Source organism: Podarcis vaucheri (assembly GCF_965113315.1).
Source record: "Podarcis vaucheri genome assembly, chromosome: 7".
In the NCBI taxonomy this organism is placed as follows: Eukaryota; Metazoa; Chordata; class Lepidosauria; order Squamata; family Lacertidae; genus Podarcis; species Podarcis vaucheri.
In genome coordinates, this window is record NC_138765.1 from 80,538,917 (window position 1) to 80,555,639 (window position 16,723).

Here is a 16,723-nt window from a genome sequence, read left to right on the forward strand (position 1 = left end):
GCTTAGCTTGGCGGAGATGGAAAAATGCCGCCTTTGTTATAGCTGCAATCTGCGCCTCCATGGAAAGGGAGGTGTCGAAGATTACACCCAGGTAATCCAACCAGATAACCTGACAGACAGGAGAAAAACAAGACACTCAGATTTCTGTTGTAGTCCACCCCTTCTCTGATGTAACTGGGGGGTGGTCTTGGGCTACACCCCTTCTGTGATGTATGTATGATGTATGGAGGGGTGGTCTTGGGCTCCAGGGTGGGCAGCTCAAAAGTCTATATAAGGGCTTGCACACCTTTGTCCTGGGTCCTCCTCCTTTCTCCTGCGTGTGGGGGGAGCACCCTGTTGCAACAGCTTTAATAAAGATCAAGCTTACTAGCTGCTTTGCTTCTCAATAGTCTCTGGTTAGCGTCTGATATTTTCTCCTACCGATGGAGAATCTACAAAGTACTCTATAAGGGCTCTTGTGTACCCCATAAGGGTAAGGGAGCAGTTTTTGTTTACAACAATTCACTTACTGCCAGGAGTTTTTCAGATGCCATGTTCTAACTCAAGTAAGCAAGGGCCACTACAGCAAAGCTCTGCAAGGCTCTACACGCTGAGGATGCCAGAACCTCCACTCAAACGGCCACACACTTTGTTGCTGGGGAACAGCCCTTGGTGACATGGAATGGACGGCCACCATGCCAAGATTCTAGGAGAGACAGTGTGTCATAATCGACTTGGACTTGGGAAAGCAGGGTTAAAAGCCCCACTCAGCCTGGAGACTCCCTGGGTGACTTCGGGCTAGTCACTCACTTTCAGCCTAACTGGCCTCACCAGATTCTTGTGAGGAGGAGGAGAAATATGGACCTTACCTTGAGAGAAAGGCAGGATATACATGTCATAAACAGATCCATAAACCACCAGTTGTGAAAAGCTGACCCATACCAGATGCACAGTATTTGTTCCACAGGATTTTGTACTTGATAGTCCCCTATGCTAGACTGAGAATATCCCTTCCAACTTGCCTGCATTTAGACACAGCCACAAGATTGAGAGTGAAGTCAGTTTGGGTTCAAGCAAGACCCGAGGCTTAATGCCTTTACTGAGGCCTCAGGAACAGACTGAGGAAACAGGGGAAGGGGTCTGATTTATATAAACCTCAGCCATCCCCTGGCAACACCCACCTAGTGCTTGACTGGCTGCATTGTGATGTGGACTCAAGCTCAGAGGAGACAGAAAGCACCTGCTGAAGTCCCTGCAGGCAGCATTGGATACAACCCTGTGTTTTCAGCAGATGCTGTTAAGTGCTGAAGGGACAAGAAGTTGAGTTTTTCTATTGCCCCCACCTCCCACAGGCAAGAAGACCCTTTTCAGTCCTGCTTCCCAGTGTGAACAGGATGGAAGACATTGGCAAAGAGCTTTCTCTTTATTATTTACGTTGGCTAAGCAGTCCCAATAGAGGGACTTCTTGGCGCTGTGGTCTAAACCACTGAGTCCCTTGGGCTTGCCAATTAGAAGGTCGGCAGTTTGAATCCCCACAACAGGGTGAGCTCCCGTTGCTCGGTCCCTGCTCCTGCCAACCTAGCAGTTCGAAAGCACCTCAAAGTGCAAGTAGATAAATAGGTACCACTCTGGCGGGAAGGTAAACAGCATTTCCGTGCGCTGCTCTGGTTCGCCAGAAGCGGCTTAGTCATGCTGGCCACATGACCGGGAAGCTATATGCCAGCTCCCTTGGCCAACAAAGCGAGATGAGCGCCACAACCCCAGAGTCATCTGCAACTGTACCTAATGGTCAGGGGGTCCCTTTACCTTTAAGCAGTCCCAATAGTCTGGTTCCTGCAAGCAAGATGCATTTTGAGAGAACTGATGGAGCATCTTCTGTTCTTCACATGGGGAAGTGGCATGGGACGGTGAAAAAGGGTTGTTGTGAACATCCCCATCTCTGTGCTTACCCAGGGTTCCGTTTCCTTGGAATGAAGACTGTGGTGTCTTTAGGCTATTAGGCTTTGTTCACACATATGTATGAGGATGGAGGGTTTCACAACATTAACCCTTCCATCGATCTTGCTTCCCCATTAGGTTTACAGGGATGCCCCAAGCCAAAGCTCTGGCTCCAGCTTAGAGCAAGACAAGCTTGTGTCTATCCAGCTACCAGCATCCACCAAACTTACCATACACAACACCCCCCGCCCCGCCCCCACAGCCTATACGTCTCCATCTTAGGTTGATGTGGTATCCATCCAGGTAAATGTGTGTAGATTTGCTGTGTTAGTGTTATAAGAATTCTAGGGTCTCAAATATAAATTAGTAAAGGTAAAGGGACCCCTGACCATCAGGTCCAGTCGCGGACGACTCTGGGGTTGCGGCGCTCATCTCACTTTATTGGCCGAGGGAGCCGGCGTACAGTTTCTGGGTCATGTGGCCAGCATGACTAAGCCGCTTCTGGCGAACCAGAGCAGCGCACAGAAACACCGTTTACCTTCCCACCAGAGCGGTATCTATTTATCTACTTGCACTTTGACGTGCTTTCGAACTGCTAGGTTGGCAGGAGCAACGGGAGCTCACCCCATCGGGGGATTCGAACTGCCGACCTTCTAATCAGCAAGACCTAAGCTCTGTGGTTTAACCCACAGCGCCACCTGCATCCCTCAAATATAAATTAAATGTTCATAAATGTACAAGACAAACCCACACATAAGTATATAAACCACGTGTCTGAAATAGTACAGGAGAGCAATCCTGAAGCCATTTTGACTCTCCCAAATTGACCTCAAATATTTCTCTGCAAGGAGGAAGGGAATAGGAAAAGCTCCCCATTGTCTTTAGTTCCTGAATCCTGTCTTAAGGGCGTATTTGTGTATGAATAGGGTGAGCCTGTGACCTGGAGTCAGGAACCCAAAGTATTAACCATCACAAAAGAATAGCCAGGCTGCCCTGGTAATGCAATCAGTGACCATTATCAGGTATCCTGGGAGTCAGGATTTCTGCTGGAGACCGCCTCCTTCTGTGATGTATGTATGATGTTTTGGGCGGTGGCCTTGGCCTACAAGGTGGGCAATTTCAATAGTTTATATAAGGGCTTACGCACCATTGTTCAGTATTCTCCCCTCCCTCCTGCGTGTTGTGAGTGAGGAACCCTGCTGCAATAGTTTAATAAAGATCAGGCTTACTAGCTGCTTTGCTTCTTAGTATACTCTGGTTGGTCTCTGTCATTTTCGCCTACTAATAGGGAACCCACGTAATGACTCTGTACAGACTTAGGAATACCCCATAAGAGAAAGGGAGCAGTTTTTCTTATAACAGTGGCTTCTCCTTCCTTGGAGGTTTCTAAGCAGAGGTTGGACAGCCATCTAACAGGGATTCTTTAGCTGTGATTCCTGCGTTGCAGGGGGTTGGACTAGATGACCCCCGGAGGTCCCTTCTGACTCTAAAAAACAGCTAACATGGCCAACGGTCTGGTAGCCAACAGGCAGCGCCCTCTAGCAGCTGTTGGATTATTCCCGTTCTAGCCCTTGTAATGCATTTCATTTCTGTTTTATTTATTGTTATACTGTATTTGTATCCCCTCTTTCCTCCAAGGTAGGCATATATGAGTCTCCCCACGCTGTGTGCTCTTTATCCTCACAACGACCCTGCGAGGTGTGTTGGGCAGAGAGACAGTGACTGGCTCGATGGTCAACCAAGGACGATCAAGCCCACTGCTGTATTAACAGCATTGGAGTGATCTCCCTGGGCTGCACGCCTGGGCAGTGTGTCTGGAGGTCCTGGGCTGCCCAGGTGACAAGACCCCCCCCCCAGCCTTTCTGATGTGGTGAAAGGAAAGCAGAGCTCAGCAATGTTTACAGGGGTCAGCAATTTTTTTCAGCAGGGGGCCGGTCCACTATCCCTCAGACCTTGGGGGGGCGGACTATATTTTTGGGGGGGAAATGAATGAATTTCTATGCCCCACAAATAACCCAGAGATGCATTTTAAATAAAAGCACACATTCTGCTCATGAAAAAACACCAGGCAGGCCCCACAAATAACCCAGAGATGCATTTTAAATAAAAGGACACATTCTACTCATGTAAAGTACAGGTAAAGGGACCCCTGACCATTAGGTCCCGTCGTGAACGACTCTGGGGTTGCGGTGCTCATCTCGCTTTATTGGCCAAGGGAGCCGGCGTACAGCTTCCGGGTCATGTGGCCAGCATGACTAAGCCGCTTCTGGCGAACCAGAGCAGCGCACGGAAATGCCGTTTACCTTCCCACCAGAGTGGTACCTATTTATCTACTTGCACTTTGATGTGTTTTCGAACTCCTAGGTTGGCAGGAGCAGGGACCAAGCAACGGGAGCTCACCCCATCACTGGGATTCGAACCACCGACCTTCTGATCCGCAAGTCCTAGGCTCTGTGGTTTAACCCTCAGTGCCACCCGCGCTGATTACTCATGTAAAAACATTGATTACTCATGTAAAAACACACTAATTTCCAGACCATCCATGGGCCGGATTTAGAAGGTGATTGGGCCGGATCCGGCCCCCGGGCCTTAGTTTGCCTACCCATGGTTTACACTGGCCAGTAGCAGCTCTCCCACCTGAAGATGCTGAGGATCAAACCCTCGACCTTTCTGCATATGAGGCAGCCATTTACCACTGAACCACAGCTGTCCCATCCTTCTTCATACCCAGGACATACATGCGAGTCGAGTACTTTATTGATATTCTTTAAAACTTCCCCTTAAAAAATAAAAATCCAATGATAACTTTTAAAATGCAGACATGCAGCTTCAGAGGAAAGGTTTCTTAGGCAGGGACCGCAACCAGAATCCAAGATCCGTAGCGACACCGAGAGAACCCCAAGTGAGGTGGGTTCAGGCAGCTCAGCAACCCTTTCCTTCTCTTCGGGGCGTTTTCCTCTTCTTCTACGGGAAGTTCGGGCCCACGATGACGCTGCTGTTGGCAAGCTTTCCATAGTCCACGCCGTGCTCAAAATGGATGTGGCGGACTCCGCTGGGGTAGTTGCGGAAGATGTACACAGTCTGGAAATTTGGGATGGGGAGGGAGGGAGTTTTCACCAGAGCCCAGCAACAGGTGGGTGCAGCTGTATTGAAGGAGCACCGGGTGTCGGAATTTTGTGCCTCCTTCACAACTTTGCACCCGGGACAACTACCCCATTGCCCCCACACCACCCTCAAGCTAGGCCACTGCTGAGTGCCAGATTTACATATAAGCTAAACAAGCTATAGCTTAGGGCCCCACTCTCTTGGGGGCCCCCAAAAAAATTAAAGGAAAAAAACAACAAACTGGATGTACATTTCCAAAATATAGGATAAAACCTGGAAGTAACCCGTTCTGGTACAGTGGTACCTCGAGTTACATACGCTTCAGGTTACATACATTTCAGGTTACAGACTCCGCTTGTCAGGGGTTCAGGAGCAGAGACGCAGAGAAGGGAGGAAGCAGAGAGCGAGGGGGAGGAATCCGAAGGGAAAATGAGTGATGATGACGACCCGAGATCTCCAAGCCTAAGCAGTGAGTCAGAGGACTCCCAAAAGGGAGCCCCAGTGAGCAGAGCAAGGGGGGGATCCGGGGGGACACCCCAGGAGGAAGGGAACAGAGGAGATTCAGAGAGTAGCAGCTGGAAGTCGGGACCCACGCTCATAACTGAGGGCGGCAGCAGCTGGAAGTCGGGACCCACGCTCAAGACTGAGAGCAGCAGGGAGGAAGGTAGCCAGGCATCGGGTTCCGGAGGCTGTCAGCAGGAGGGAGGGCACGAGTCAGGGGTGGTCACGCCCTCCTCAGAGAGCGAGGCAACGGTTAAGAGGAAAGTAGAGAGTTGGGCGCGCGCGCCAAGTTCAAATGCAGCGGAAGCTGGAGCAGTAAGCAGCCCGGAGAGTGAGCCAGGTCCTAAAGCCCGCCGCAAGGAGGCAGAAGGATCAGGGGGGTCAGCGTCAGAGGAGAGTAGAAGGGAGGAGGCCCAGGGGGGCAGAAGGACCCAGAGACGTAGGGAGAGGCGAAGGAGGTGGAGCAAGGCTAGGGTATTAAGCTGGTGTGCAAGAGGCGGGGACTCAGACGGGTCTTCGCCGACCTAGGGCAGAAGGTGTAGAGCTGCACGCTGCAGTTCGGAAATGAAACCTGTAACTTAATAAAGACTCTTATAAAGTGAACGCTGGCGGACTTGGTCCTATGTGAGCTGGGACTGGGTGGCAGCCCTGACACCGCTAATCCATAAATATTACCTCGGGTTAAGAACTTTGCTTCAGGATGAGAACAGAAATCGTGCTCTGGCGTCGTGGAGGCAGCAGGAGGCCCTATTAGCTAAAGTGGTGCTTCAGGTTAAGAACAGTTTCAGGTTACGTACAGACCTCCGGAACGAATTAAGTACTTAACCTGAGGTACCACTGTACTTCCGGGTTTCGGCAGTCTGTAACCCCCAAAAATGCAACCTGAAGCGGCTGTAACCCGAGGCATGACTGTACAGGGTGCCTACATTCTGCATGGACTGGTTGTATGGCAACATGCAGCATGCAGCTGCAGACTGCAGTGCAGCACACTTGAATGTGGGTCAAGCTGTTGTACCTGTTATCTAGTATTGTAGCAAATATTCAACACGAAAAAGAGGGACAATTTGTTGTTGACAAAGGAAAGCTGGACATATAAAGGGCCCCATTACCTTCAGTAGCTTAGGGCGTCATCAAACCCAAATCCTACCCTGGCTGAGTATACTTTCCCTGCCTTAAATCCTGGATTTACCTTTTTCCAGTTCCTTGTGCCGTCCTTGATTACCTCCCCATTCGAGATATAGCAGGTATAGAGGGCTTTAAAATCTACAGCCAGCAGCTTCACGGTCAGTCTGTAGTTGTAACGAGGATTCGGGTAGAGGACATCGGACCTGTTGGGAAGAAGGGCACAAGGCAAAATCAAGCCAAGTATAAAAAGTATCATGGCTGCCCAATCATTGGCAGAGTAAAGACAATATCGTAATTGCTGCTTTATAGTGTGCAGATGAGAAACCTAGACAGCATCTTAAAAAGCAGAGACATCACCTTGCCAACAAAGGTCCATTTAGTTAAAGCTACGGTTTTCCCAGTAGTGATGTATGGAAGTGAGAGCTGGGCCATAAAGAAGGCTGATCGCCAAAGAATTGATGCTTTTGAATTATGGTGCTGGAAGAGACTCTTGAGAGTCCCATGGACTGCAAGAAAATCAAACCTATCCATTCTTAAGGAAATCAGCCCTGAGTGCTCACTGGAAGGACAGATCCTGAAGCTGAGGCTCTAATACTTTGGCCACCTCATGAGAAGAGAAGACTCCCTGGAAAAGACCCTGATGTTGGGAAAGATGGAGGGCCCAAGGAGAAGGGGACGACAGAGGATGAGATGGTTGGACAGTGTTCTCGAAGCTACCAGCATGAGTCTGACCAAACTGCGGGAGGCAGTGGAAGACAGGAGTGCCTGGCGTGCTCAGGTCCATGGGGTCACAAAGAGTCGGACACGACTAAACAACAAGTGTGCAGATGAAGCCCAAAGGCTGAAGCAAAACCAGCTGCTTTAGAGGCACTCACGGCACCTTCAAAACAAAAGTGGGGCATCTCCAAAGCAGACAGCTCATCACACATTGCACTGTGGGGGGGGGTTAGACTGGATGACCCTTAGGGTCCCAAATCTACAATTCTATGATATTTCAGGCCTGCTTCAGGAGGGCAGTTGTTTTCTTTCTGGCCACATAAAAACACTTGGATTTATATCTTGATTTTAAAAATCACATCAATTTGTTTCTGACGTTTAGTTTGAATCGGTATTTCCTAACGAATATGTTAGATTGTTCTTTTGCAAACCGCCCACACTTTCTCCCAACCCATATTTTGAATGTTTTGTGAATCGGTTAATTCCCACCCACCCTGGGTCAGAGAGCTTTTCTCGCTTTTCCAGCCTTGCCGAAAATCCAGCCTTACCCATGGAACTGAACTAAGAAAGATAAGCAAAGCAAAATCTCTCTCTGGATTTTCCACGCACCTGATAAGAGAGTAAGATCCAGTTTTCTGCAAGGAACAACAGGAAAAGCTCTCGGGGGGGGGGGGGGAATTAACCTGTATGCCAGTGTTTTCCAAACTTGGGTCTCCAGCTGTTTTGGGACTACAGCTCCCATCATCTCTAGCTAGCAGGACCAGTGGTCAGGGAAGATGGGAACTGTAGTCCCAAAACAGCTGGAGACCCAAGTTTTGAGAAACATTGAAGTCTGCAAAATGATTAAAATACAAAAGCGTGAATGAACCCATAGGGGTTTCCTGATGACCTAACGGGCTGTAAATTTTGCTAAATTACCCTCAGAAGTTCAGGATAAATCCTCGAACACGCCTAAACAGCCCTGGTAGGGTTGTTTTTTCTGCTACTCAAGACCTACCAAATTCACCCATCTGGTTGAGAACTGTGACCACAGGACTAAATGGGGCTTTGATCCTGCAAGCTCTTCTGAGGCCAATTCCAGCACTCACCAATCCTGCACCACGATATGGGGTGTCACGTAGTCCATCAATTCGTCTGTGTAGCCATGGTCCTTCAAGGTGATGCGCTGAATTTTTGTGTCGGGCCTGAGATGTGAGGAAGGAAATCAAAGCCATTTCAAGTACAGTGCTACCTTGGTTCTCAACTTTCGGAAAACCGGAAGTAAGTGTTCTGGTTTTCGAACGTTTTTCGGAAGCCAAACATCCAATGCACTGTCAGCTATTGTTTCCAGGGCACCTGCACCAATCAGAAGCTGCGCCTTGGTTTCGAACATTTCGGAAGTCAAACGGACTTCCAGAATGAATTAAGTTTGGTGCTTTTGTTTTTGCTATTTATTTTGTGGTTTTGTTTTTGAGGCCTTTTTGGTTAATTTGTTTTTGTGTCTTTGTGGAACCCAGTTCAGCTACTGATTGATTGATTGATTGATTGATTGATTGATTGAGTGACTGCGGAAATGGATAAAATCCCCCCAACCAAACAATGACTATCATCAGTGCAGGTAAGAAAAAAATTAATTTTAATTTGTATCATCTACAATACTGTTTTCTTTATATTATGGAACAGTACATCGATTATTGCTTTCATTTTATGGATCAATGGTCTTGTTACATAGTAAAATTCATGTTAAATTGCTGTTTTAGGGGTTGTTTTTAAAAGCCCGTTTTGCATTACTTTCTATGGGAAAGCGTGCCTTGGTTTTGGAATGCTTTGGTTTTGGAACGGACTTATGGAACAGATTAAGTTTGAGAACCAAGGTATCACCATCACCAGCCCAGCTTATTAACCTTTTGTGCCCTTGGAGACTGGCAACTGGCAGCCCATGAGTCCAATCCAGCCCTCAGAAGGCAGCCTGCACGGCAGGAGAGGAGGGCAGCAAGAAAACCAGATACCTTAAGCCTTCCTCTGGTCCGTCTTCTGCCACCTACGGACATCTTTAATTTTACTCTCTGCTTCTACTGAAATAACCCTTGAGGGGAGAAAAGGAAACTGGAACTTCTTGCCTTACACTGAGTCAGACCACGGAATGGCACCATCTATCTATCCTATCACAAGAAGAGTCTCTTCTAGAGCTACCTGGAGATGCTGGGAATCAAATTCAGGACTTTCTGCATGCAAAGCACGTGTTCTCCATCTAACCTACGTTCTTTTCTCTAAGGTTCCAGTCCTCAGGAAGGAAGGGCTGCCTGCTGAGTCAGACTATTGGTCCATCTAGTTTTATATTGTCCGCTCTTTGACTTCGGCCACAGCTCTCAAGGGATTCCTAGAAGAGTCTTTTCCCTGCCCTACCTAGAGATGCCAGGGATGGAAGCTGGACCTTCTGCATTCAATGCAGGTCCTCCACTACCATGTGACCAATCTTCTAAACCCATAGTGACGTTTGAGGATTTACTGAACCTCTAACATGGTCCTCACCCATTGAAGGCAAAGAAACATTTTGTGATGTTGTCATGGGGGTATTCGTCTGCTAACAGCTCCTCCACACCCCAGCAGTGCTCCTGATGCTTGTCGATTTCCCAGTAGAGAAATTCCTCTGCGGGAGAAGGAAGAAAGGAGGGCGTAAGAACTTTAAGAGAGACTCGCTAGGTCAGGACAATGGCCCATCAAGTCCAAAATCCTGTTGCTGACTGAAATACACACACTGACTGAAATATACTCAGAGTCGAAAGTGGATTTCATGCTCTTTATTCAGCTCATAGTGGTGAGGTAATATTTCTGGGTTAGCGGAGTCTGTAACCTGAAGCGTATGTAACCCAAGGTACCACTGTATGCATGTGTACTTGGGCCCAGGGTCTTTTGCCTCACCATCCCCACTACTGACTCCCTGTTGCTACTCAGCCTCAAAAATTTTTTAAAAAAATTCATTGGGAAAAATCTGATAACCAGAGGCTAGCAGCCAGGGGTAGCCCTCTGCCACCAAACAGAGACCCACCTTTGCCAAAAGGATTCCGGACAATGTTCTTCTGCAGCTTGCAGAGAAGGTAGAAGACCTTCCAGTCCGGGAAAGGACTGGTCAGCATCTCAATGGGGTAGCCGGCCCGTCTGCACTTGTCTTTCCACTGAGCGTTCAAGGAGTCCACCAGGTCTCTCCACCAGCAGCACACCCAACGGAAGCAGCGGAGCAGGTGCCACGAGGGGAAGAAGTCAAACACATCCAGCAGGATCTCCAGTGGCAGGTCATTGATGGACACCATCTTCTGTAAGAGAAGTCTTGGCTGAGAGAGGTTTTAGAGATGCAAAATAAATGCAAAGACAGGAGTCCTGGGCTACTCAGACCCACTCTCCCTAGGAATCAAAAGGGCTCGCTTCTTCAGAGCGACCTGAAGTTTACAGCATGTTATTCCCTGAAGGAGAGCTACTTGAATATGATTTATAGATGGTATTTAACTCCAAGTAGACCCGGGTGGCGCTGTGGGTTAAAGCACAGAGCCTAGGACTTGCTAATCAGAAGGTCGGCGGTTTGAATCCCTGTGATGGGGTGAGCTCCCGTTGCTCGGTCCCTGCTCCTGCCAACCTAGCAGTTCGAAAGCACGTCAAAGTGCAAGTAGATAAATAGGTACCACTCCGGCGGGAAGGTAAACGGCATTTCTGTGCGCTGCTCTGGTTCGCCAGAAGCGGCTTAGTCATGCTGGCCACATGACCCCAAAGCTGTACGCCAGCTCCCTCGGCCAATAAAGCAAGATGAGCGCCGCAACCCCAGAGTCGGTCACGACTAGACCTAAAGGTGCTGGAGATGCAATGAGGTTGAGGGTACTTTCTTTCATATGTGGACTTGAAAAAGGGTAAAAGGGTATTGGGAAATAAGCCATAATGAATTGAAAGAAAATATGTTTAAAAGCACCTTTCCAAAAAAAACCCTTTTTGTAGGGGATGATTCAGATGGAAATTCCCAGGTGTCGAAAAAGGTAATTTATGTACACCACTACAGCAGCCCATGGTTCGTTAGCCACAAAATGGAAAACGAGCGAATGGCAACTTAAACTGATGGAATATGCACAGCTTATGGATCTAACTTACAGAATAAGAGAACAAGAAGAGCATTCGTTTGGAGAAGATTGGAAAATGTTTATTGAATATATGGGGGAAATTGTGTACACTTGAAAACGCGGTCAGCATTAAGATAAATTCAACAGTGTGTATAAGTTTTGAGGGAAGTAATAATGGAATACTGAATGGTTTAGTTTATATAAAATATGCAGGGATTATGCTATGCAAAATGAACCATGGAGAGAGAAGAAGGGAAGTCATGGATATTTTAAGGTTGTTTAAATGAATATTCTAAATTGCAAAACAGAAAATTTAATAACAAAATTTGCACACACACGAGTGTTTTTTTCTTTAAAAAAATATTTAGGGGTACTCTCATTTTCCTACTCATATTGAAATAAAGGTAAAGGACCCCTGACAGTTAAGTCCAGTCATAAACGACTCTGGGGTAGCGGCGCTCATCTCGCTCTATAGGCCGAGGAAGCCGGTGTTTGTCCGCAGACAGTTTTTCCGGGTCATGTGGCCAGCATGACTAAGCCGCTTCTGGCAAAACCAGAGCAGCGCACGGAAACGCCGTTTACCTTCCCGCCGGAGCGGTACCTATTTATCTACTTGCACTTTGACGTGCTTTCAAACTGCTAGGTTGGCAGGAGCAGGGACCGAGCTCACCCCGTAGCGGGGATTCGAACCGCCGACCTTCTGATCGGCAAATCCTAGGCTCTGTGTTTTAACCCACAGCGCCACCCGCGTCCCTCCAGTGAAGGTTAGAATCTTATAAATAGAGAATTCTATCACTGAGCTAGTCAGGGGGGGGGGGAATCCCGTAAAACAATAATGTTAGTTGGCCTCTTAAATCAGCATCTCAAATGAATTAATTAGGGTGCAAGAGGCTAGGCTCACCTTCTAAACTCACTTGGGCTGATACAAGGACAAACTAGATGCAGGAATTTTTTTTTTGTTTTAAGTGCAAAGCAGGAGCCCCAGCTGGGGAATCACCTGATTAATTAGGATCCCAGCAAAGTGGAGCTGAGTTTTAACCCTTCCTTCTCCAGCTTTGGTGCTAACAAAAACAGCCCTCAAGCTGCTGCTTGGTTTCAGGCTCAGATTGGTATTATCAGACCTGGTCAAACATTATAATTAATACGGCTACAGGACAGGAAGCCAGCAAAACCTCTTTTTCAGATCTTTGTCAAAAAAGCAGCAACTTTGACTCCTCCTCTAATTGAAATCTTTCCACTCCAGCTGGTCATAACAAGGATCCTGGTAAGGACCCAAGTTTGCTTTCTTCCTCCTCCCTCCCAACCTTGTTTCCTTTTGTGCTGTGTGTATTTTTATTTTTTAGTCTTGTTAAGCATGAGGACCGTGCCTTCACATTTGTGAGCTACATTCACAAGCCCCTCCCCTTCTTTTTTGCTGGTGAGCAGGGTAAAAATGGTTCAGATAAACAAACACACACAATGGGAATATTAATGGTATGAAAACAAGCTTCTCTGTACAGGAACAAATTAATGACCGTTCATGCAGGGGACTATTGCAGCTGTTTTAAAGTTTGGAGTTTACTCATTTGGTGCTCTGGAGGGAAATAGGAACTAAAAACACATACTCCTTTAAATATATTCCACTACAGCTTAGACTCCCCAACCTGTTTTTCATTTTATTGCTAGAGGGAACAAAAGTTTTAATGCAAAAGTCTTTTGCTAACAATGCCTTGCATCCAATATTAGTCCTACTCAGAGTGGAACTAATGAAGTTAATGAGCATGCAAGCCAGCATGTGGCGGAAAAGGTGGAATATCAATGCGGTAAATAAAATAAGCCCTAAAAATTCATCCATGCTGATGGTAAATACAGAATACAGAAGCCTAGGCTCCAAGAGGTTGCCCTAAATGCCACCAGCTATTTTGCCTAGCCTGGAGATAGGTAAGAATTGGCTTTATCAAACGAAGGAGGGAGTGAAGAGGCACTCTTTCCATGCTCAGAGACCCTATCACCAAAGTGTTGCTGCCTTGAGGTTCAACCTCGCAGCTAGTGTAAGCCCTGAGGACACCTCCCAGCCTTACCTCGGTTAAGAAAAGGAATGGCAGCGTCCCAAGCTCTCTGGAAAGACAAAACGAAGGAAGTTGCCGTCTCCGCCCCGCTCAGCATGCAGGAGCAGAAGGCGGGCAAGATAACCCAGGGAGGCGTCAGCGGCCAGGCGCTGCCTCCTTCCTAGGCGGGGCGGAGAAGGGGAACCCCAGCTCATTTGCATTCAGTGACGCGTCTGCAACGTCACGCCCCTTCCAAAAGAACCTTCCCCAGGCCGGTGGCAATTCAATGATAGAGAGTTCAATCGCATCTCCCACCAAGGTGGCGGGAGAGGGATTTTCCATATATTGGATTTCCTTTTTCCTTTTCTAAAATTTTATGTCTACTTTTCAAGTTTATACATTTCACTAATTTTACAATTTTTTAACATTTCAGAACTTGACTTCCGCCTCTTTCTACGGTTCATTAAATTTATTTTGAATATCCCCTGCATATCCAAATTAACTTAATTTGCTCATTTATTCATCTACTTCAAATATATACTCTTATAAAACTGCAGGTTATTGCTATAATCCTGCCAATGATCTTATCTGTTTACAATTTATCTGTAAATATTCCATAAAACATTTCCATTCTTTTATAAAAAAAAAAGTTTGTTATCTTGAATTCATATTCTTCCGGTAAGTTTCGCCATTTCTGTATATTCCATAAGTTTTTTTATTCTTCCTTTGCTGGGACTTCTGTTTCTTTCCATTTTGGGAGCAAGTAACAATCTAGCCACTGTGGTCGCATACATGGATTTGATTTTCTGTGCACTTTACCCTGAGTTTTTAATGACGTTTCTATTATTTAACAAAATGTGCATATCACTTGTTGTAAGAAAGCCTAGCAGTTTACAAGAAATGTGACCAGTTTTGGTTTTTTAAATCAGTTAAAAACATGCAAAATCAAAATCAAAAGCAAAAGTGATGTCAACATCTATGTATCTGGATAGGCTTGTGTGAACAAAAAGGTGTTTAAGCCTTAAAGGTAAAGGACCATTAGGTCCAGTCACGGACGACTCCGGAGTTGTGGCTTTACTGGCCAAAGGAGCCAGCAGCTTCCGGGTATGTGGCCGGCATGACTAAGCCTCTTCTGGCTAACCAGAGCAGCGCATGGAAACACTGTTTACCTTCCCACTGGAGTGGTACCTGTTTATCTACTTGCACTGGCGTGCTTTCGAACTGCTAGGCTGGCAGGAGCAGGGCCCAAACAACGGGAGCTCACCCCGTCGCGGGGATTCGAACCACCAATCTTCTAATTGGCAAGCCCTAGGCTCTGTGGTTTAGACCACAGTGGCACCCACATCGTTTAAGCCTTAAGAGTATATATTTAAATAAGATGAATAAATGAGAAAATTGTTAAATTGGATATGCAGAAGATATTAAAAACAAATTTAAGGAACCCCTGAAAGAGGGGGAAGTCAAATTTTGAAATGTCAAAAAATATTGTAAAATTAGTGAAATGTATAAACATGAAAAGTAAAAATAAATAAATAAATGTGTGCATTGCCACACCAAAAGGTGTTTAAGCCACACACACCCGCAAAAAAGTACAGAGAAGGCAACTGGTTGATGTCAACAGGCAAGGAGTTCCAAAGTGTTACCGCACCATCTATTTCTCACAACTAATTTTTTTTTTTAGTACATTGCTGTTAGACAATTATGTTAAGAGGAGTTAGCAATGGTTATAATTCTTGTAGGGATTTGCTGTACTTAGTTGCTGCGTAACAGGCAGATGTTCAACCAGGTATGCTTCCCCTGTCACGGTGTCTTCACTGTGGCATTGTGGTTAGGCTGCTGAACGTGGACCTAGGAGCCCAGGGTTCAAATCCCCATTCCGGTACAAAGGTCAACCTTGGGCCAGACACCACCTCTCAGCCAAACCTACCTCACAGGGTCATTGTGAGGATAATACAAAGGGACAGTTGTGAGCACCACCATTCAGCTCCTTGCAGGGAAGTTGTTGTTGTTTAGTCGTTTAGTCGTGTCCGACTCTTCATGACCCCATGGACCAGAGCACGCCAGGCACTCCTGTCTTCCACTGCCTCCCGCAGTTTGGTCAGACTCATGCTGGTAGCTTCGAGAACACTGTCCAACCATCTCGTCCTCTGTCGTCCCCTTCTCCTTGTGCCCTCCATCTTTCCCAACATCAGGGTCTTTTCCAGGGAGTCTTCTCTTCTCATGAGGTAGCCAAAGTATCGGAGCCTCAGCTTCACGATCTGTCCTTCCAGTGAGCACTCAGGGCTGATTTCCTTAAGAATGGATCGGTTTGATTTTCTTGCAGTCCATGGGACTCTCAAGAGTCTCCACCAGCACCAGAATTCAAAAGCATCAATTCTTCGGGGATCAGCTTTCTTTATGGTCCAGCTCTCACTTCCATACATCACTACTGGGAAAACCATGGCTTTAACTATACAACAAACCATGGCTTTAACTATACAACAAACTATACTTTGTTGGCAAGGTGATGTCTCTGCTTTTTAAGGTGCTGTCTAGGTTTGTCATTGCTTTTCTCCCAAGAAGCAGGCGTCTTTTAATTGCATGACTGCTGTCACCATCTGCAGTGATCATGGAACCCAAGAAAGTAAAATCTCTCACTGCCTCCATTTCTTCCCCTTCTATTTGTCAGGAGGTGATGGGACCAGTGGCCATGATCTTCATTTTTTGATGTTGAGCTTCAGACCTTATTTTGCGCTCTCCTCTTTCACCCTCAGTAAAAGGTTCTTTAATTCCTCCTCACTTTCTGCCATCAAGGTTGTGTCATCTGCATATCTGAGGTTGTTGCAGGGAAGGCAGGATACTAATTTAATATGGGGGGGACTCTGATAATGCCTCTTGCTTGCCTAGATGAGGAACAGAGAGCAGCGTGCAAGTGTGTGGACAAAGGTAAAATTTGCATTCATGTCTCCGCCCCCTTTGTCTCTGGCCCCTCCCATCACAGGCATGAGGTTCCCGGAAGGGAATGAGGTCCTCAGGCTGAGCAGTTTTCATCAGTGTGGTACCACTTTATTTCCTCTAGAAATCTGAATACTTCCTCACTTTCATTTCTTTATTCTGCTTGCATTCTGGATAGCTCAGTTGGCTAGAGCGTGGTACTGATAACACCAATGTTACAGGTTCGATTCCCATATGGGACAACTGCATATTTCTGCATTGCAGGGAGTTGGATGAGATGATCCATAGGGGAATTAATTAATAATAATTTATTAT

General features: G+C 46.7%; 1 protein-coding gene across 4 annotated transcripts; it reads right to left on the minus strand.

Moving 5' to 3' along the window:
* Positions 1-4,652: 4,652 nt before the first annotated feature.
* LOC309536390 (F-box only protein 44-like) lies at positions 4,653-15,272 on the minus strand. Of its 4 annotated transcripts, none has more exons than XM_082230591.1 (6): positions 15,227-15,272; positions 10,394-10,658; positions 9,877-9,994; positions 8,454-8,549; positions 6,713-6,851; positions 4,653-4,998 (listed from the first exon to the last, which is right to left on the minus strand). In XM_082230591.1, exons 2-6 carry the CDS (start codon positions 10,653-10,655, stop codon positions 4,882-4,884), a joined length of 732 nt encoding a protein of 243 aa, XP_082086717.1. In that variant the 5' UTR covers positions 10,656-10,658; positions 15,227-15,272; the 3' UTR covers positions 4,653-4,881. The 4 variants fall into 4 exon arrangements, with proteins under 4 accessions (XP_082086717.1, XP_082086716.1, XP_082086715.1 ...); XM_082230590.1 differs by lacking the exon at positions 15,227-15,272 and adding an exon at positions 13,508-13,611 and having other exon boundaries at positions 10,394-10,655; XM_082230589.1 differs by lacking the exon at positions 15,227-15,272 and adding an exon at positions 13,508-13,607.
* Between the last annotated feature and the right edge of the window lie 1,451 nt (positions 15,273-16,723).

What these genes read in the sequence shown, in the direction of transcription:
- LOC309536390 (XM_082230591.1), bottom strand. Translation starts at nt 10,655, where the DNA reads ATGGTGTCCATCAATGACCTGCCACTGGAGATCCTGCTGGATGTGTTT. An exon ending in TGTTTCTTTGCCTTCAATGG is followed by an intron (nt 8,550 to 9,876) that starts GTGAGGACCATG and finishes CTCACATCTCAG; the next exon opens with GCCCGACACAAAAATTCAGC. An exon ending in GCACAAGGAACTGGAAAAAG is followed by an intron (nt 4,999 to 6,712) that starts GTAAATCCAGGA and finishes CCAAATTTCCAG; the next exon opens with ACTGTGTACATCTTCCGCAA.